This window comes from Polistes fuscatus, unplaced genomic scaffold (assembly GCF_010416935.1).
Source record: "Polistes fuscatus isolate 324 unplaced genomic scaffold, CU_Pfus_HIC Scaffold19, whole genome shotgun sequence".
Lineage (NCBI taxonomy): Eukaryota > Metazoa > Arthropoda > Insecta > Hymenoptera > Vespidae > Polistes > Polistes fuscatus.
In genome coordinates, this window is record NW_025113095.1 from 2,195,208 (window position 1) to 2,218,746 (window position 23,539).

Here is a 23,539-nt window from a genome sequence, read left to right on the forward strand (position 1 = left end):
TTTTCACAGACTTTATACCTGCCTCCCCCTTCATCCCTCCCCCCACCAACTATTTCTCTCTTTTTGCTATTTCTTTACTCCCCCTCCCTCCTACTTTCCATCTCACTAATATTTGTTTGTATCTTTCTTTCTCTCTCTTCGTTTCATTTCATATTTCTGTATTTCTCGTTCTATCTGTTTCTCTCTCTCTCTCTCTCTCTCTCCCACACTCGATTTTTTTGCGTGTGAACGATAAGATACAGTAGAACGTTAGCGATAAAAGGTGTTATCCAGATTCTGGAAGTTCGCCGTGTTACTACACCCATTGATATCGTCGTTCTCGTTTCAGGTTTCGCTTAAATGGAATTTTCCTATCGAAAGTACGCTAGAAAGTGTATTACCAAGTTTCTAATGCCCACCCACACCCACGCACACATACTTACAGACACACATACATACCTAACCACCTTTTTCTTACTTTCCGTTCTTAAACCATTCACCCCTCTCCCCCTATATCAAGATTTTTCCTTGTTAACGTACCACCTCCTACCTTCCACCTTTTTCCTCTTACCCCCTCCGCCCCTCCCCCTCCCCCTCTCGCCCCCTTGTCCTTGGTTTTTCTTTTTATCTTCTTTTCTTTCCCTTTCTTTTTCTTTTCCTTTCTCTCACGGTCGACGCAATTTCTCGAGCTTCTTCGTTGGCCCTTATACCTTTACCTTACCTACCTACCTACCTAACCCTTCGATTTAATTTCTTCACGTGAAAAATTAATCTCCTAGCTTTACTTTTCCTTTTTTCTTTTTTATTACCTTTATACTCTATTTTTTTATTCTTTTTCTTGTCGTTTAGTGTTTCTTTTTTTTTTTTTTTTAAGTTTCGAAGTATTAGAATTAAAAGTTCAATCACTTTTTCTTCTTCTTCTTCTTCTTTCGATCCTTTCCCCCTAATTCGATTATCATCCTTCGAATCTTTTTTCCAACGGTGATTTTGGAAAGATATATATAGATTTATTTTGTTCTTAATGGAGAAAAAATAAAAAACAAAAATTAAAATCTATAAAATGATTTATACAGAGAATAAAAAAAAATCTATCCGAAAAGAAAAGTATTAAAATGAATTTTTGTGGCGAGTCATTTTTGATTAAACGAATTGCGAACGATTCTCAGATAGTATTTGATAATTAATGATAGATTGTTTACACACACATACACATACGTATATACAGTCACATCGATAACAAAAAATTAATTCCATTTTATCAATGGAATGTTCAGTTTTTTGTTCTTCTTCTTCTTTTTCTACCCTCTCACCTCTCTTTTTGATTTTATTTGACACGTTCGCAATGTATATCATAAAGACGTATTCGTTGTTCGTTATCATAACGATATCATTTTAAAGATATTTTATCTATTATTTCGCTATTCGTCGTCTTCTTTATCGTCTTAGTAGTAAAGCGTGTTCGTGACATTTTCATTTCCGGCGCTACGTTCTTTTGAGAAGTATCAAAGTCGATTTTTCGAGTATATCGCGCGTTTTATTTTTTATTTCTTTAATCGATCGATAAAAAATACCTTTCCCGATTATCGTTCCTATTATTATTCATATATATATATATATTTATTTTATTTATTTATTTTATTTAATAATATTTTATTGACCCTAGAGCCTAGGCTCCCTAAAGGCCATTAATTACAGTAAAGTACAATATAATGTATAGATAAAACAAAACAAAAATTAAAATTATGTAATTATTATTAAACTTATCATTATATTAGTAGTAACGCACAGTAAGTAGATAAATGTAAAAAGAAAATATAAATAATACATAGATAAAAGTATAACAGTTCTATAATAGTAGTATAGTAGTATTGGTTCAAAGCAATAAACATATGGTTTTAAAGAAAAAAAAAAAAAAAAAATATATGTATTCTATCTTTTATTTTGTTATTTTCTAATAATTCGATACAATGTTTCTATAGATCTAATTTGATTTATATATATTTTTAATGTTTCTCGTTTAATTTTATTATTATTATTGTTGTTTTTCTTCTTTCTTTTAAATTAAAATTTCTTTTTTCGCGATAAATTTTCTTACCTATCTTAATAAATATGTTATTAACGTTATTATTAATCAGTGTGAAAGTTTTTGTTTCGTCTATAAGTCACGTCTTTGCGATATTAACATTGAATTCAAATGATTTATTCGCACGAACAATGGCATACCTATCAATATTAAAATATTTATTGAAATAATACAAATACTCAAAGATTTTTTAAACAAATTTTTATAGCCTTTTTTTTCAGAATTTCTTTCTTTCTTTTCTTTTTTTTAAATTCAATATTTTCTACAATAAATACACATAATATTAAATAATTATTAAATTATTGTTAATACGTATCGTATTTATTATTGAAGATTCTTTTCAAATGAAACTTTTTCTATAGAAAATTTATATACCAAATAATTTATTTTATAACACGTTTATCATTAATTAATTATTATTTTTTATTTTTTTTTTTTATTTGGTACATCTATTAATATTCATTAACGATTAGGTAATACTCGCTATATAATATTCTTTTCTTATTTTTCCTTCTCTTAAAAATCCTGATAATGGTGGAAAAAAAAAGAAAAACGTATATACACGTGTATTTTTTTTTTCATTAATAAATATTTACAGGACAAAATACAGTCAACTTCATTTATGCAATTCTGCTCGATGAACATTGACTATAATACTATGGTATTATACCTCACACACATATACACACGCGTATAATAATCTTATACCAAACCTAACATAGTATTCGAATATAATATTTCATCGTGTAAATACCTTAAAACGAACATAATCGATCTGATAATTATATTCGATTAAAATTTCGATTAAAATATTAATTCAATATCCACAATTCATTTTAAAACGCATACACTTTTAATAATACACGAAGAGAAAAAATAATAAAGTAAAAAGAACGCGTAGAAGAATTTTTTCGTTATTTTTCTTTTATCATCTTTACTAAGAAAAAAAGAAAAAAAAGAAAAAAAATGATACAAACTAATCAGTAGTCGTAATATAAGTAAACGTATAAAACGTGAGTCGAATAATAAATTTATGCTTTGGAAAATCAAAACGACGTACACGAACGAGGGACACTACTAACACTACTATCACCATCGTCATCATAATTACCGTAACTACTTTTGTTTACGTTTGCATTTGTATTTTCGCGTTGGAAGAATGAAAAAAAAAAAAAAAAAAAGAAAAAAAGAGAAAGAGAGAGAAGGAACATGTTAAAAAATAATCATGTTTATCGATCGGTAGAAAGAATAAGAAATAATAATAATAATAATGATAATAATAATAATAATTAAAAAAAACGAAATGATAAGCTCTCGCAGCAGCTTGTTACGAAAAGTATTTTTTTATTTTTTTTTTTTTTTATTATTTTTCATCATTTAGAGACAAGAATAAAATATTACGCGAGTGTGTTCCTCCTATGTAAAAATAATCCGATAACCGTTGGTAAAATACAAAATTGAAAAGAATTTTAATAACAAATTTATTATCGATTTATTATGAAAATAATTAATTTTTCACAAATTTCTCTCTCTTTCCCTTTTCCGCGTGATATTTCTTTCCTTCCTTGTAAAAATTCGAATGTGAGTAACTCACGTTTATCGCAAAAAAATGTAAATATCCTAATAAGTAAGAACATAAACAACGAGTTAAAAATATAAACATAAGAACGAGTAACGCGTACACCCACAAACGTACATTTATCTCATACCGACACAAAAAAATATAAATATCCTAACAGGTAAGAACTTCTTTCTTATTTCTGTTTTTTTTTTCTTTTCTTTTTTTTAAATATTACATTTTAGAAACAAAAACGTAGGGAAGAAAAATACCGGGATGGTATGAATTAATGAAGAGAGAGATAAACAAGGAAAAAGAAAGAAATAAAATTAAAATTAAAAAGAACGAATATAATTAGAGAATAGAATAGAATAGAATAGAATAAAATAGAAAAAAATAGAAAATACAAAAGAGACTAACGCAAATAAGAAAAATAAAATAGGTGGGAGGGGAAAGAAAATATATATAAAATTTATAAAAAAAAAAAAGAAGTTGAGAAGGAACGAATGATGAGTGCAAGAGAAAGAAAAGAAACGAGAGAGAGAGAGAGAGAGAGAGAGAAATAGAGATGGAAATAGAAAGAGATAGAGATAGAGATAGGTAGGTACTTTGCAAATTACGTAGACGCGTCGTACCAGGGGAATTACGGGAATGTAATTCGCGATTAGATAAATGCGAAAGCACGTAACATTCTGTAGAATAAATTACGTGGGTTGTAATACGCACATACACACACACATACACACACATACACATAGATACAGTCATCTACAGATCCTCAAACTAATATATATATGTGTGTGTGTCTATACACTTATTCATATTTTCTTATTCATGAATAAAAAGTATAGTTCGTAGATATTTTTATCGTTCATTTCTTTCGACTCGTAATTTTCTCTTATGCACCTTATCTTTCTTTCTTTCTTTCTTTCCCCCTGCCCCTCCCCCCATTCCCCCTTTCCTATTTTTTCCTTTTTATTATCCTTCATCCTTCACCGTTCGAAGGTTTTTTTTTTTTTCAAATCTAATTTGTTATTAGTCGGTCACTTATTGCTTAAACTGTTACAAGGTACGAATACGTATCCTTGTAAATTATATAATATGTATGTATGTATGTATGCATGTGTATGTACGTTTGTGTGCATGCATTATTACGTGGAATCGTGACTGTTGCTATAAATTACGTAAGAAGCGTGTAATCGATTACACGATGGGGTATGCGAGCTAAAAGCATAAGTAATTGTTACGTTAATATGATGATTAATATTTTTTTGTGAGAAATAGAAAGCCGTGGAAAGTATGAAAGTGAAATGAAGATGAGGATAATTATTACGACCTTAACCCAGATTCCTTTTACGTTTTATTTATATATATATATAAAAAAAAAAATAGGTTAGTTAATATAGTTAATCATATTTTTTTCTAATTATCGAATTTAACGATTTATTTAATAATAATAAATGGGGATTGTATTAAAAGAATTATGGGATATTCTTTTCTTCTAAACGAGACAGTAACATTTATTTGTAATATAAATGCAAATGCATTTACATGCAACGGAGGGAGGTGGGGGTATAAGGAGGGGAGGGTTTCCCGTTTTCTTTTCATAAACGCATGGTATATAAATTGAACAAAAAAATATATATATATATAAGAGAGAGTAAGAACAAAATGTGAATGCATTGTATCGGTGGTGATGATGATGGTGGGGGTTTTATTTCTTTTTCTATTTTTTTTCTTTTTTTTTTTGACGAACGCACAGTAGTACATATATTCTAATGGTATGTATATATTAACTGTTTATTTATTTTTTGTTTGTTTAAATTAATAGTTATTTAAAAGATCACATCACACATGACACACATACTCAAACGATTTTTCCTGCTCTCTCTCTCTCTCTCTCTCTCTCTATCTCTCTTTCTCCTTCTTATTCTCGAAACAGAGCAATCTTTTGCTGATATCGTTTTATCTTTATAATGGGTAGAAACTACGTAACACGATCCCGTATTCCGATAATACGAATCGTCGTGATATTTGACGAGTGTTAACATACACAAAAGGATAAAAAGAGATAGAAAGATATAGATTTATATTCGTCGTAGTCGTTTAGGTATAAAACTTTTGAAAACGAGTGTTGAAATGACGTGTGTTAGTATGTATATAAGGTATCTCACTTCTCATTAATTATTAAAGGACTGACAATTCTTCTTGTATTTTTTCTTTTTTTTTCTCCTTTTTTTTTTTTTTACTGCTCAACCCATTTATCTTTCTTATCTTCTTCTCCTTATCTTTCTTGGTTAACCGTTTTAATAGTAATTTTTACGAAAGGGAAACAATTACTTTGATAAAATAAGAGAAAGAGAGACAGAAATATAATAACTTGGGTGTTCTTCGTTGATTAGAATGAATAATACCTACGTGTATATTTATCTGTGTACGTGTGTTTATGTATAAATGAATATATGTATACAAATATATATGCATTAATATTGTAACTGTAAAACACACATTGCATTAGAATTTGAAAGTGTATATATATATATATAAGAACATATGAATATAGTATTAGTTATTGAAACTACTTGTTGCATACTATTCTCATTTTACAATCATAATACATGTTTACATATATATAGGGTGTTCAGTATATGAATTAAAAGAATAAATAGCATAATACATATATTATACAATATTTCTAATGTATAGATAATAAATGTAAATGCATTATACTCCTACAATAAATGTATTTTTATTTTAAATGAATAGTACAAATTTTTTTCATAATATTTCTAATACAAAAATAAATGGGAATGCATTTTAATAATTATAGTAATTGAGAGATAGAAAAATGATTATTCTTATTCTAAATACACATACACATACAACATATATATATATACTATGCACGTTTCTTTTTTTGGAACGAGACGCGGTTCTATTTCGGAATGGGTGGGTGGTGGGTGGGGGTGTGGAGGATTTAAGGTGTGAACAGTGAATTGGTTCGCTACATGTTACATGCAAAATTTGTGCCAGCTGTACACGTGTACATAATATATTTGCACACTGTCGTGAACATTTTTTCCAAAGAGTATCACACAGGCCTTTTCTCTCTCTCTCTCTCTGTCTGTCTGTCTGTCTGTCGTTTTTATGGTAGATCGAACGAGAATAAAAATCCTGCCAAGCCTCTCCGACAATGAGTTGTTCTCATCTCCATACGTGCATACTAATCGTAATCCGATAGTAACTTACTTAACTAACAATCAGTATTTTCTTACTTTACTTTTTAAGAGGATATTATTTGATTTGAATAATCAATAATAACCATTTTGTGTGTTTATATTCCAATCGTTATACGTATGTTATTAACAATTACAAAATTTCCTTTTAATTCTATCCGATACGATTATATTCATTTATTACATTATACATTACGACAATTTATAAATTAAACATATTAATTTCTAACAGTACATTTTGTATTTTAAGTATCACCTATTATTTTATATATATATATATTTAATACTTATTATTCAATTATTAAATAATGATTATGAAATATGATTCACATAACGGTATAAGAATTTAATATAACAATATTATAGATGATATTAAACAGCCGTTACGAGATTAAACAGTTATATCTCGATGTAGATGATGTCTCGAGAGATAAATCAAAGCCAAGAGCAATCCGTTGTATTTGTGGCAATGTATCCATCTTAAGGTCACGCTGATAGCCGCTATAATGTTCCTAATTTGCAGTGTTAACCTTGCTGATACCGGTGATCCCTGTGTGCCAGGAGCTCTGAAGGAGGTAAACGGTGAAGGTGATTGGTGTAAAGGGAGGGAGGATTTAGGGAAGGGGATAGGAAGTGGTTTAGGAAGTGGGGTTTAGGTGGAAAGAGAGAGAGAGAGAGAGGGGTTGAGGGGAGGAGGAAGAGAATTGCACGTAATCATTACGTCTACCTTATTTAACCGATCTTGTTTCACGTTACGTAAAGTTATGTCGAAAGATAAAGATACACGACTTTTTCTTCAATAATTTTCAATCCATCTCTACGTATTTTACAGGAAATGCGTTGTTGTTTTTTTTTTTCAATTACCATTTGGGATATCCGTTCTAACGAGGGAAGATATATCTGCTGAACACATACGGAAATTGTATTACGTTGTGAGAAACTTCGATGATTTGTTTTTTATTTTTATTTCTTTTTATATTTATGCGTGCCAATAAATATGGTTTACGTAATTTTTATCATTTTGCTTGATTAAATATACGTTTTTTATTCCGTTATCTACAACAGCAGGAAGTCGAGCGTTTCCTTAGCAGTAAAGTTCGTCGAATTCCTATTGGCCAATTTCAGTATACCGCGCTCCCTAGTGCTCACTTCGGTAAAGTCTCGCAACCGTTCGCATAAATGCAATGTCACTCAGTTATCTAGGCACCGTGTTATCGCTTTGCGCATCCTCTTCCGTGCCTGATCCTAATGAAGATTCGTTAGGTGTAACATTAGCGTCTTGTGTTTTATTTGTCTTCCGAGCCCGTCATTCCCCTTACTCGTGCCCCTTTTTTTTGTATCTATAACAGCGGATACTGGATTACTTTTTCTTTTCCGAACTTCCAATTGTGGGTTTTTTTTTTGGGCCGAACGCCGAGCCTTGCTCGCGATTATCGCTTTCCTATTGTCCTCTTCGATGATTTTCGTGTAAAGCACTTCCAGCGATGGTAACTTGTCTTGCGACTCTATGACGCATCGGAAATCCCCAAACGTCGAGGGTAGACTGTACAACAGCATCACGGCTAACAAATCATGATTTATTTCCACCTTCATATCGACGAGCTTCATTACGATGTCGAAGAACGTTCGAACGTGTTTTTTAACGTCGCCATTTTTTGTCATTTTTTGATGCAACAGCTCCTTAAGCAACGTGACTTTCCTGGGTGGTTCGCAGATATCTATCATTTCTATCGGCTGATAGATATGTTTCAGTTTCAGCCACACCTCGCGAGACGTGTTACACCCTTCTATTTGATTCAGCACGGTCGAACTTATCGATAAGATTAATTCTGACTTTGCTTTCTCGTCTTTCTTGATCCATGCTTGTACCGCCTTTTCCGATTCCGCATTTCCGGCTATTAAATTTGGCTTCGGGCACTCACCGTTTACGTAGGCCCATGTGTTACTTCTGACCAGCAATGCTTTCATTTGCATCTTCCATGTTTTATAATTGTTCTTGTTTAAAGTTTCGAATGGTACGATTCTCGACAAACTACTCATTTTCTAGCCCGTGATGCACTACGAACAATCTCACGGCACACCCGATCGCGATAAACTCAAAATTTTATATATCCGATCTAGCGTTTCGCAGAATTTATCGTAAAGTCGACTACTCTACGTTTCGACCGGGCCTATAACCTGTTAGCGGGGTTAAACGCAGCGGTATATAGAAAAAATAGTAAAAATAGTATCGATGTGTATAACTATCTGTTGCCTCGGCAAAGAGTGATCCTGAAGTGTGCGAAAGCGCGAAACGTATCCGTGTTGGACACGTGGCCCTGCCAATAGAGCGCGCTGTAATTAATTATAGGATTATTATTATTATTATTATTATTATTATTATTATTATTATTATTTTATTATCATTTATATAGGCCAGTCAAAAAGGGCCAAACTTCTATTTTTTAGCTAAAGATATGATTATTTGATCCAAGGTATTTGACGTCGCTGAATCCAATGGTGCTAATTTTATTCAATTTGATACCGGGTTCTCGAGAAAAAAAGGGTACAAAATGGCTTTATCTTAGAATCTAGGCATTTAATCGGTTTATCTTCTCGTATCTGCAAAAATAAGCGAGAAATATTGGAAGAAAGATAATTGTAGTGTGCGTGCGAGCGTTCGTGTGCACTAATACACAAACGAAGGATCTTCGGTCTTGAATGAAAGTACGAGTGAGAGAACAAACCGACATTTCTCTCTTTCTATTTGTTCATACGATAGCGAGCATTTTTGTCTCTTACAATTAGTCATCGAGTATTGAGCGTTCTGTATACGAGTGCAAGTGAGACAAGAAACCTACATTTCTCTCTTTCTATTTTTTCCGAATTATTTTGATGTAAATAATTATTTTGTTTGTGTCTTTCTTAGATTGTAATATTTAAAAGGAAAAACAAAATAGCGGGGTTCGCCAATAGCAGGACGAGGACCGCGTATCGTCGCGTGTGCTATCATACCCATAATTAATATGCATAATTAATGAACGTCTGCTTTACCTCCTGTACTATATGTGTTTCCCATGAGTAACAAGAGCTTCGGTATCGTCGATCTTCAAATATGATTACCTAAGTCTTGTGTGAAATATTAACTAATTCGTATATTCTGTTCATCGAAGGGGACTTAGATAGGCGTCAACGAGAGAACACCCTTTCGAGAGATAATATTGTCGTATCATGCACCCTATTTTAACATAAACAAACCCTATATGCTTGCACGCATGCACACACACACACACATGTTATGTTATATTAGATATTATTTTCAAGTCAAATATAATCATCAAATTATTCCTAAAAATAATTCGTAATTATTTTTACACATGTTCGTAATTTTATAATATATAATATATAGACATTTTTATATATATTGTATATATTTATATATTTAATTATAATATAAGTAATAATAGTGATTGCATTATACAGATGCACGCAGTATTTCATTTTAAATGATTTGTCGATAATAAATATAAAAATATATACATTTTTGTTGAATAACTTACGCACGTGTGTGTGTGTGTCGGACTCGTGTAATTTGTATGATTACCTTTAATTAGTGACTAACCTCGAAACGAATTATTACATACATACAAACATACATACATATATATATAATCATACTATACCATTTACATTATACAAGTATAACGTTTATCTAAATTACTTGCCAAATAAAAAACAAAGAAACAAATCAAAAAGATACTCGGTTAATTGGTATTAATAATATATAATATGTAATATATATAATTCCTTGAGATAATTCTAATCGTTAGAAAAAAAAAACAGAAAAAAAGGAAATAACATAAATGATTAAAAAAAATACGTGTTTGATTCCTATGAAAAATTGTATCAAATTATGATAAATAATTTTTACGTTATCGTCACCCTTTATATCTCTGTAACTTGTTATCGGACTCGTTGCAACATATGTATATGCGTGTGTATGTATACGTATGAGTGTATGAATGTATGTCGTATAAAACGAGCAAAAACCAACGTACAAACGTAATGCATATTATAGCAGTAGCATCCCCTATCCACGTACACGTGTTTCCGTCTCTGATGACGCACGTCGTTATGCTTCTTAATAGGCTCATATTATGAATTATGATATACATACGTATACAAATATATACATATATATATATATACATATATACGTATAACGTGTATCGTTATTGTTGCAACGTACGATGCACACACGTTGACGAGAATATAACGAAAATTCTCGTTTTCGTTGCTAAATTACTTCTTCGTTCTATTCTTTTTATTTTTATTTGTTTTTTTTTCTTTCTTTTTCTTTTTCTTATTCTTCTTCTGATTTTTTATTTTCATTTTTTGTTCTCCTCCTTCCCTATTTTTTTTCTTTCTAAATTCTATTTTAATTAACGTTAATATTATATACTTTTTGGTGTCCTCACGTCATTTGCATTGATATTCGTAACGGAAGGTTTTGTTATAAGTATCGTTTTAAATTAGAATTTCTTTCTTTTTTTTTTGTAAAGTTGAAACATATATTTAATTTACGATGCTCACATTCAATGAGAGATAATTATTATTCTCATTTTTTACGGATATTATATTTCTGTTCTTAGAATATTAATTATTTATTACAAAATATCGTTAACTCTTTTAATATTAATTTTATAATATAATAATATTATATGAATTTAAATACTAGAGACGCGTATTACGAATGTTTTGCACAATTTAGTTATAATAATCTTTATATATATATATAATTATTATAATGTGATTACGAAAAGATACTTAACGTATCTCAATGTATATCCTGTTTTTAATTAAATGTATTTAATATACGTACACTACGATACATACGAAAAATATGATTACGAAATAATGATGTTTACGTTATATTATGACAATGAATAACACAAAATGGTATTTCCATGAATGTTAGAGAAAAGTAAAAAATTACAATGTCAGTAGAGTGTTCCCTTTATGATCATGATAGCCGTATACATGCATATACACATATACATATCAATGTATACGTCCTAGAAACTGATAACCATATCCGACAATACCAATGAGTACTATTGTAATCTTTTTGATGTCAAAGAGACCAAAAGACGAATATCAGTTTTTTTACTAGACACGTTATTCTTTATACATTTATAGAAACAAATAGACATGCACACACCCACACTCACACACACGTGCATATAAATACAGTTACGTTTTGTAATATTCAGTATTGGAAAGAATAATACCCTTGTGGTTTGATAATAACAAGAGAATTATTACATGGATTTAAAAACGATACATTTTAATGAACTCGAGAATACACGATGGTTTTGTCATTTTGTTTTTTTTCTTTTTTTTTCTTTTTTTTGTTCTTTTCGAATGGAATAAAATACGCGAGGGGGTGGTAACCCCGGTCGGTGGTTATACGAGAAAGAATATAATCCTTTTGATGTCAAAGAGATCAGTAGATGATTAGTTTTTTTTCCTTTTTTATTATCAGATGTAATTACAGATACTGATATAAATGGTCAGTTATGATGTAGAATATTTTATTCGGTATATGTATGACAATTTTTTTGTATTATTTATAATAATGATTAAAATCCATCAGGGTTACTTTAAAGTTCAATTAATAATATATATATATATTAAAGAAATTATTAAAAATATATATAATAGAATATATTTCGTAGAAAAATTCATTCTAATAAACATATCAACATATATCAATTATACAAGTACCGAAAATATAGAGAAAATTCATTTCAAATATCTTAATAAATATTCCTACAAACATATATACTTCCCATAAACTAATAAAAATTGATTTCAAATATACTAAAATATTCTAATAAATATTATATATATATATATATATAATATTATATATATATTATATTCCTACAAACATAATACTTCCCATAAACTAATAAAAATTGATTTCAATATACTAAAATATTCTAATAAATATCCCCCCACCCCTATAAACTTATACATCCCTATAATAGTATTGACAAAAATAATAATAATAAAAAAAAAGAAAAATGGTACATACGTGATACGACAATTGGGAATAAAATTCGAAGGAATTCGATAAGAATACACATTTAAATGAACTCTCGAGAATATACAGTTACTTTAATATATTTTCAATGAAAAACCACGGAAGTTGGTTTAGTGAATGGAGAGTATGGTATAAAGTAGTTAGCATTGGTATTAGTGGTGGTAGGTTGGAAAGTAAAACAAGGGTAGGTGGGGAAGAGAGAGGAGGTGGAGGAGGAGGAGGCAGAGTTGGAAATCGTATCGACGGTTTATGGTTCAACGTTATTCAGGAAATCGAAGCTGGGAAAATTCATGGGCCGTTTGAAAGCTACCCTCTACCTCTACCCTACTACCCTCAAGCTACAGAGTTAGAATACTTTATTATTGTCCGGCAATGTCGACTCAGACATTTGTTTCAGATCGATCTCGCAGCTAGATTGCGGATAATTGATTGGATTTATGTGCAGCACTGGCTGTGCTAGAGCCATTTGCTTTTTTTTTTACTTTTTCTTTTTTTTTCTTTCCCTCCCAAGAGATCCCTCTCTCTCACTCTCTTTCGCACGCGTCAATTTTGTTAACCTTTTTTTTTATTTTCACCTTTCTCCACTCATATTACGCTCTTTGATTTCTTTCTAACTCACCTTTATTCACCTACTCTTTTTATTCTTATTTATTTATTTATTTATTTCTTGTTGTTCGTACGAAATAGTGTTGAACACTTGTGGTACACGCATTACATTTTTATTTGCTTCTTCTTCTTCTTCTTCTTTTTCTCTTTTTTTATTTTTTATTTTTTGTTTGTTTTATTGTTATTGAATTACTCATACATCATTATGTTATCGTAATAGTCATCGTGATCGTTTTACGTATTCAATGGTAATAACATTTGCATAAGAATTAATTAATTTAATGATAATGTTGATTTATGTTGAGTTTAGTTTCTTATTAAATGGCAATATATGAACGATCAATGTTTCCATTAATTTTGTTGACAATTTGTTTTTTTTTTTTAAGAATTTCATGGAAATAACGTAGGGGGGACCCTGTGATACGTGTATTTTCTATTTGACACTTTTATTTTTGTTATTTACTTTTTTATTGGCATGACTAGTCATAGTCATCGTTATTATCATGATCGTTACGTGTTGTATGGAATATTATTTGCATGATAATTAATATGATTTCATGGTAACGTTGAATTATGTTAAGTTTAGTTTCTTACTTTAAACGTAACGTATTTAACATAATCCAGAAATTTTATGCAATTGTTATATAAATTTAAATATATATATACATAAAACATATATATTTTAAATCACAAACTATAACGTAAATTGAACAAATTATGAATTAATTTCTTATTAAAAATGCATTTAAATTTGTAAGATAATTCGACGTCGTTAATTTTAAAAAGATTTGTTAATTTATATAAATAATATAAATAAATGCTAAAAAGTGTTTCTATCAAAATTGTTCTTATTCCTGTGTCTAATAATAAGACACAACGAAGATCTGATTTTCTTCAGGATTCTCATTTATTCCTTCCAGCTTTTCCATTCGAGGACAAAAACGTTGGTTCCCCTTCTTAAGCAAGCAAAATACATGCTTTTATCATAATGGTATCAAGAAAACGACGAGGATCGTGTATTCGTGTGTGTGTATATATATATACACACATATACACGCACACACGTGCATCGTCACAAACTTGCGTCAACTCTTTACGTTTTTATTCTCAGGTTTTAGATTTAAAGGAAAAGATTTTATTTTTATCTATCTTTCAACGTGCTCGTTCGTTTAAAAATAATTCGCACGTGTGTGTGTGTTTTTTGTTTTTAATCAAACTAACACACAATTTCTTATTAATTTATTAATATTTATTACGAACTTATATATTCGATCGAACAATTCGAATAATTTTTCTTCATTATTAATTGTTCATTTATATAAACTAATATGTAAGTGTAATCAAAATTAAAATAATACAAAAAGAAAAAATATATTAATAACACAACGAACTGTGTTTTAAATTAATACTTAAAAAGAAAATAAAAGAAAAATATATAAAAATTCGTATTTGCAATACCATAACGAATTGGTGTTAAAAAAAAAAAAGTAATGATTTGTTAAATTCTAAGTAAGATAATGTTATTTGCATAATTAATCAAACGTGATCCATCATTTCTGTATATATCGTATTGAAGTATTTATATTTCTGTAGAAACCAATCGAACGACGTAAAAATATCTACGAGGTTTTTACGTAAGACGATTTTCACGATCGTTTTCTAAACATCATTCTGCAAACCGATTACGTTACTGAATAAAAGATCATTCCTAAATAGTTTCTTTTTTAAAACTTCATTATAAAATGGTGCACGATACTATTCTAACTAACCATAAACCCTATTTCTGTTTCCTTTCAAACGGAAATGTTCCATTTGGAATTAATGAAAGAGGAAAGAAAAAGAAAAAAAGGAAAACCGGTTATTTATTGCTACAATTATCGAACATAAACAATGTTAAAAGACTAGTTTTGTAAGTTCATTAACGTATCAATGAAATGAAAACGTTTCAAGAATTTCTCATTAACTTTGTTAACTATATATCGAATATATTTTCGTTATGTAATATAATCTAATGAAATATTGCATCAGTAAATTAAAACGTTCGTTATAATTATGACGATTACATATCATAAACATTTTCATTATTATTCGTATCTATGATGAAAACAAACAGAAAATAAAACAAATAAAAAACTATCTTAACAATAATATCTCCTATTGAAAAAAATGTATACGAAAAAAAAAAAATGAATAAAAATCATTAGGATATATACGACAATCGAATTAAAAATCTTATTCGCAAATTAATATAGATATATAATAAATAAATAATTAATTAGTAGTGTATATATATAAAAGAAAAAAAAAAGAAAGAAAAATAACGTTGAATCCTTCGAGTTAATATTAACAAACTATAATTCACGTTGTTCTTTAACGACTCGTCATAAAGATTTGTGAAATTGATTTTAAACGTTACTCGCATAATATTATCTATGCGTGTATGTATCCACCTTGTGTGTTATACAATTCTTGCTAGAACATTAGGTTTGAAGATAGAAAGAGAGAGAAATAGAGAAAAAGAGAAGGGAATACTTGTGTATAGAGCTTTTGCTCGTTCGTTTGGTGAACATCAAAGAGTTACTCGTGCAATGTGCCTCAGAGTACTAACTTAATTCATTTCTCGTAGTATAGTATAGTAACATCAGTCGGCATCATCGAAATGTGCTTGTGTATTTTGCCGACAGGCCTTGGTTATTATTGTTTACGTAATGTTTGCATAACGGTATGACATATATTGTATATATATGTATATATTGATACTCATTCATATAAATATTGTAAATATATAATATATGTTTTTTTTTTTAATATAACTTCATCTGATCTGTATAATATTATTATTTTTATATATAATAAATTTGTTAAGTTTTATTAATTGTTAAATTTGAAATAATATTTATCTGTTACTCGTTCTTATATTAATGAATAATTTTTCTTTGATACCATTAGATTTATTTTTTTATATGTTTTTTTTTTTTTTTTATTATTATTATTTTCTACTATATTCTTTACTATTTATTTATACTTATACTAGATGAATGAGTTATGGTTATCAATCGAATATCAAAAATCGTATTAGTTAGTACCATCATTATGAATAGTGTTGGTATATACATGTACATAGTATAATACATATAAAACATTTTTAGTACGCGGCCGAACGGTAAATTACTTTATAATTACGGTGCAATTAAGTGTCGGCATTTAACGTTCCACCGCTCCGGTAATTAAGCCGTCGAAAAATAAATGAAATAAATGATCGCTTAATGGTGGGTGCTACATTTTTCTAGCACAGCTAGAAAATATTGTGTCGTTTAACCTCTTTTCTTTTCCTATTACTTTGTCTAAATTTTTCTTTTTGTTTTTTCTTTTTTCTTTTATTCTTTTTTCTTTCCTTCGTTGTATTTTCTTTTTATTTATTTATTTATTCATTCATTCATACAAATTATCATCTATTTTTATAATCGAAATACTTCTCATTTCTTTCTTCTTTTTATAAGATTATATATTAAATTATATTAAATTGTATATTATATTTTTCATTGTGTATAAATATTTAGTTAGTTAATAAAAACATGAGTTTTTAATAAATGTTTATAAATGGGATAACTAATACTTCAAACTCGTAAAAATATAGAATCATATATACGAATAGAAATCAATCGAATTAAATATAAATTTTTCTAATGAATTTCTTTTTTTTTTTGTTAATTATTCTAGGCGGAAGATCTCCTGGACGATATCCTGTCGTTCGAGGCTGGATCCTTGGGCGATGGATTAAAGGATAATCATGGTGGTAGTCTTTCAAATTTACCGGATCTTCAAATTAAACCGGAACCACTTTTGTTAACCGAAGCGGAGATCCATGCATTGGCAAAGGATCGACAGAAAAAGGATAATCATAATATGAGTAAGTTATTCATTATTATAATTCATTTCTAATCAATTTTTTTTTTCTTCTTTTTCTTCTTATACAATCCCTAGATACTTTTTATCAACGCACATTTTTTTTTTATCATAGTATAACCGACTTATTTATTATTGAAATCAAACACGCGCAATTTTCGATTTTCACTATTGTTTCGTAAAAATATCCAATATGCATTTTAGAATTACTAACTAACTTATCAGTTGTGTTAGAAAAAACCAATTACATTCCCAGAATTTTCATGGGTACGGCTAGGGGGAGGGAATGAAAAGAGGGGGGGGAATCAGCCATCTATTCGCATAAAATACACGTACGTATCCACCCACACCTTTATATCCTTTTCTATCCTCGATTATTCACTCGGAAATTGCCTCGGGTGTATTCGGTTTTGTACTGATAGGGGGTGGTGGGGGGGGGAAGGTTGGGGGAGGGTTGAAGAAGGAGTAACACGTTCGCAAGCACGAATATCGTGAGACAGTATGAGTAACAATTTTTCAAAGTGTATAAATATATATATATGTATTATTACATATGTATATGTGTACACATGTGGTATTAAGAAGAACAAACGAACGAAAGAATTTTTATTGTTCGTTTAATCGAGCACAATAATTTGTTTCTTCGTTATTGCATCTATTTAGATAGACTATTGTTTATTAAACAACGATTAATAAACGATTGTATCCAAATTAAAATACATACATAAAATAAATCGCTACGTTTATAATTCGTGTTAATTGACAAATTTGATATAAATTGAAGATAAAATGATATTTAATATATATCTTATCGTTAACATTATTAAATAATAAATAAATAATTATCTACCTATTGAGAGAGATAAATTCTCTTTTTAGTTTTCTTTTTTTATACGAATATCAACTCTCGTTTATTTATTACACTAATGAAATATAATAAAAATCGTGACAATAATTTGTTCGTTCTTTTAACGTATCTCATTCGTTGTTTTATTTGTTAGATCAATTATTTTCTTTTTTTTTTTTTTTTGATTAAAAAAAGGGGTGGCTATGAACGATTTGATAAATTTCGCGAAATTCGTTCGAGTAATCAACGTATAAACTTTGAATTATACGATTTTGTTACGTGCTCTGGTTCCTTTTTTTTCTTTTTTTCTTTTTTTTGGGGGAGAAAAAGCAATAAGCAATAAAATTTAGAAAATATACGTGCGAACGTGTACGTAACGTTGAAAAGTACCCCCTTTGGTATTACACACTTACAAAATCGTGTTCCTTTTCTATATGTACGTTGATATTATAGTTTGTTGAAACGATTCTACGTGCAGCTTGATACCTTATACGTATAGAAATAATTTATGCACTGAGAACACGTCACGCTGTTATTAACTTAATCACCCTGTACCTCGTCAAACGGAATACGCGAGTTACCGTTCATTCCTACATCTCTCACTAACTGCATATGTTCCTAACGTATATGCATGTGTGTGTGTATATATATTTGTATATAATACGTGTGTATGGCACACGCGCGTTGTGCACTCAGATTAGTCGAAATAAAATTTATATTTTATCTGAAAATCTACCAATTATTTTTCTTACATCTATTATAATTTCTTTTTTTTTTTAATATATTTTTTGTAATATATCAATCAGGTGTTTGTAATATGCGATTAATTAATAATATAAATGTTAAATATAAATTAGTGGAAAAATCAATTATTGTAAACTAGTCTTGCAATAAAATATACAAATAAGAAATATTAGAATCTTTTTTAAAAGTAAAAGTAAAAGTATAAAATAAAATAAAATAAAATAAAATAAAATAAAATAAAATATTCTTCACTATTTAACCCTTGATACATACTTGTCTCTCCTACATATACACGTACATATACACACTTACCTATCATCAAAGAAAATAGGATTAAATCTTATCGGGTGGAAACGTAAGCAAGAATTTTTTTTTATTTCTTTTTTGTTTTTTTTTTTATATGTAACCTGAGTTTATATATACGTGACCCGATTTTCAAACATACAATACTACGTTTGATTTTTTCCTTTCTCTCTCTCTTACACATATATATACACACACACATTTTCATTCACATTACAATTATACGTGTACACCACATTTTATTTTCGAAAGAGTACGTTACGAATACCTTCGGGCACTTCGTTCGCAATACTTTTCGTTAAAAAAGAAAGAAAAAAAAAATCCAGAACAAGAACAAGAACAAGAACAAGAAATAAAAAGAAAAAAGTAAAAAGAAAAAAAAGGAAATCAGAACAACAATAAGAAGAATAAGGGACGAATTTTGTACGTTTGCGTTATACGTCGTCATAATTTTTTCATTACCATTATTTCCCCCTTTGCCTTTACCTTTCACCCTCTATTTCTTTTTCTCTACCATACTCTACCCCCTGCCCTTCTCCTTCCATGCTCTCTCACTTTTTATCCACCACCACCATCCACCCTCTAGCGTTAGAACCAGCGTAAAATGGAAACAAAGAACGGGCACACGATAAGAGGTAATTACGTTTTGAAAACGATGGAAAATACGAGTATACGTTCGTCGCAATAAACTCGTTTCAAAGACGATTTTATTTTCATCCCTTATTTCTTCTTTTTTTTCTCCCCTTCTCCACCTCCACCTCCACCTTCATCACCTCCTTCTCATCTTCTTGCACTTGTTCTTTCTGTTTTTTTTTAAATATTTTTTTCTTTTCTTTACGAGTATAAGTATATTATTTTTATGATTATAATTATTTTTCCACGTATTTTTATTGATGTAATATATGTATTATTTGAAATTTATTTTTCATGGGAGAGAAGGGTTTGATGGTATTATTTTTATTATATACGACTTGGAGAATAAAATTTTGGAAACGTTATTACGTTTCAATGAAATTCGTATTTATTTATTGTGTTTTATTTTTTATTTTTATTATATTTTTTAAATGATTAAGTTTATACGTACGTGTGTGTTTGTGCAAAGGATTAAATGTTCGGTTTCATTTAGAGAGAGAGATAGAGAGAGATTTTATCTTTCGGTTTAGTAGTACCTGGATTTTTAGTTTGTTTTTTTTATTTTTATATAATAAATTCATATATTTTGGTATTGAATATTTTTCGAAGTTTCATTTAAACACACGTGTTATTAAATTTTATTTATTTATTATTATTATTATTATTATCGGGAAATATGATTATTAGAATCTACGATAATATTATAAAAAAATAAAAAAAAAAGAAAATATGTAAAGCGTATAAATTCTTTTTGATGTTAAAAATAAAAAAAAGAAATAAAAAAAAAAGAGAAAGAAAGCCAATACTTTGAATGAACCGAAAAGTTTCAACTTTTTTACGAACTATTTTCTACGATAGAAAACTACTTTTCCCATTCGTGAGAATCATTGTCTTCGATTAGGATCCAATCTTGGTAGATTTTAAGTGAAAAGCGTGGATTTGGTTTATTCTCTTTCTCTCTCTCTCTGTATCTTCCTTTATTTCATTTATTTTACACACATATATAAACACATACCATCTTAGTTTTCTTCTTACATTTATTTTTGTTCTCTCTCACTCTCTTGCATGGATACTTAGACAATATTATTTTCCTTACGAAATCAAATTATTTTATATTAATCAGAAATAAATATTAATATAAAGTAAAATACACACACACACACACAATAGATAATAAAATAATTTTTACTACAAATTAGCAATGAAAATTAAATCAAACCATAAATATATTAAAACAATTTCATTAAAAGTATTAACACATTCGTTTGAAACATTACGTTTTAAAAATACTTTTTTCACGAATACCAATTTAACTTTATTTTATTTATTCTCTAATCCGATTATTGTACATACATTTTTCTTAATTACAATATATTTCTTCTTGAACCTTTTTATTTCGTTGTTCTTTATTTAACCATCCACTAATGTCATTTTCCTTAGTAAATAAAACATCATAATCCGATTTGAAGAAACTTTAACCTTCTTCATCTACACCTCATATATTTTTCATCTACACATTGTATATATCTTTCTCATTCTATCTTATATTCACTTTCCCTATTCCTTCATTCCCAACTATACAACTTTTGCCCCCATTGCTTTCTAACTTCATTCACCCTCTTTCTATTCATTCTTAAAAAGAGGGGCGAAGGGTTGAGGGGTAAGAAGGGTGGGATGGGGGTGTAGGTAGCAGTTGGAAGTCGAAAGTTGTCGAAAACTTTTCTTTCTTTAATGTTACACATATTCTCTTTCAAGTTCAACTTTTCTATCTTTTTATTTTACTTTCTCTCGCATACTTTCTCACATTTTATTTGCAGAATTGTTATTGTTATTGTTATTGTTTTTCTTATTACTCACAGATCAGGAGTATCTTATCCATACTTCAATTATCTGACGTATGATTCATACATAAGATTATTCATATATAAAAGATAATACGTTTTATTACTTATGTTTAATTATTATATGGGATTTACAAAGAAAAAAAATAGACGAATGGGAAAAGAAGTATTTGTACTTTAAAAACGAAAAATAATTTATAAAAAGTAACATTTGCAAATTCAGCACCACATATTATATGTTTCATCTCGTCAACCATTATTATTATTATATTTAATTGCTATGAAATTCGATTTAAATTATAAGAGATTTTGTATAAAATAAATTATTATTTTAATAAAATAATTTATTATAAAAATATCTGTACCTATATATATGATTATTATTATCTTTTTTTTTAATTACTATACTTATATAAGTTCCTTTTTTAAATAATATTTTCAATATTATTTCAATCGCGTCTGTCAATAACAAAGTATTTAAAATATGAACAATGGTACGAGATATTCGGTTGTTGATAATCGTTTATATCTACAGTGTGAGTATCATGTAAATGGAACAACAAACGCGAACGTTAATAAGACTCAATCGTGAGATAATAATCGCCAATGAAAATTTCGTATTTCAAATTCGATGAAACCATAGAAAAGGGGAGAGTATAGGAAAGGGACAGGGGAAACGATCGAAATAATCGGCTATGGTCAGCGTTTTAATCTTTAAATCTTATTAACGTTTAAATATGGATTGCCGGGAGGTTAATTACCGTAATAAATATATTTTCAAATTGAAAAGGAGTATTGCGAAAATTTAACTAATTAATCGACACCCGTTTATTATATTCCCCATTCATGCTTTAACGTTACCCCCCCACCCTCTTTCCCCCTTCCCACTTCCCCCACGCCCACCTCACCCCACCCCACTCCACCAGTTCACTTTTCGCTCGGACAATGTAATTAAAGTTTATTAAACTATCGTAAGTGTATTGCAAGTTTTATTCTACTGGGTGTTCATCTTCTATATATTTTCATAGAATTTTTTTTATACCTTTTTTGTTTATTGGTATACGTATAAAATAAATCTTAAGATTAATCATATACGTTTTGCGGTTAACTGATAATTTTTTTAATACTCATATATGATATTTTTTGTTATAAGACACCTTGTAATATATGTGATAAAAATTAATCTATAAGGAAACGAATATATTGTGGGCATGTGAAATATGTTCAACTACGAATAATTTTCGATATGTAAAAATTGTAAGATATTCATTTGAGAAACCTTGTATAACTTTTTTATCTGATAAAGAATACACGTATTTTTTTAGAATGAAACGAAAATATTTTGAATGTATATTATATAATTATTTTGAGTAAAATGTTGTTTTTTGTTTTGTTTTCTGAGTAGAAATAATAAAATTTAAATAATAATTCGAGACACCGTGTATATTTTTCGTATCTAATCTTAAATGATATAGTATTGTAGCTACTGTTCATTCGATAAGCGATACATTTTTGCTTGTTTAGCGCACGGTGAGTTGTTTTTTTTAAAAGACGATAATAAAAAATATAAATACGAAGGATATATATATATATATATATATATATATATTTTTGTTAGTTTGTTTGTTATTTGTTATTTTTACTATTAATAAATCATTCGAACAATGCATTAGTCATGAATCGATCATCTACGATAGACAAATCATTGTAAAATA

The 23,539-nt window shown here is 28.7% G+C and overlaps 1 protein-coding gene across 1 annotated transcript in view; it reads left to right on the plus strand.

The window, feature by feature from the left end:
- Positions 1-23,539, plus strand: part of LOC122515902 (microphthalmia-associated transcription factor) — a 79,821-nt gene that overhangs the window by 43,356 nt on the left and 12,926 nt on the right. Inside the window, exon 4 of the mRNA XM_043633395.1 lies at positions 17,271-17,460. Within this exon, the coding sequence (XP_043489330.1) occupies positions 17,271-17,460 (190 nt within the window). The remainder of the gene's footprint in view (positions 1-17,270; positions 17,461-23,539) is intronic.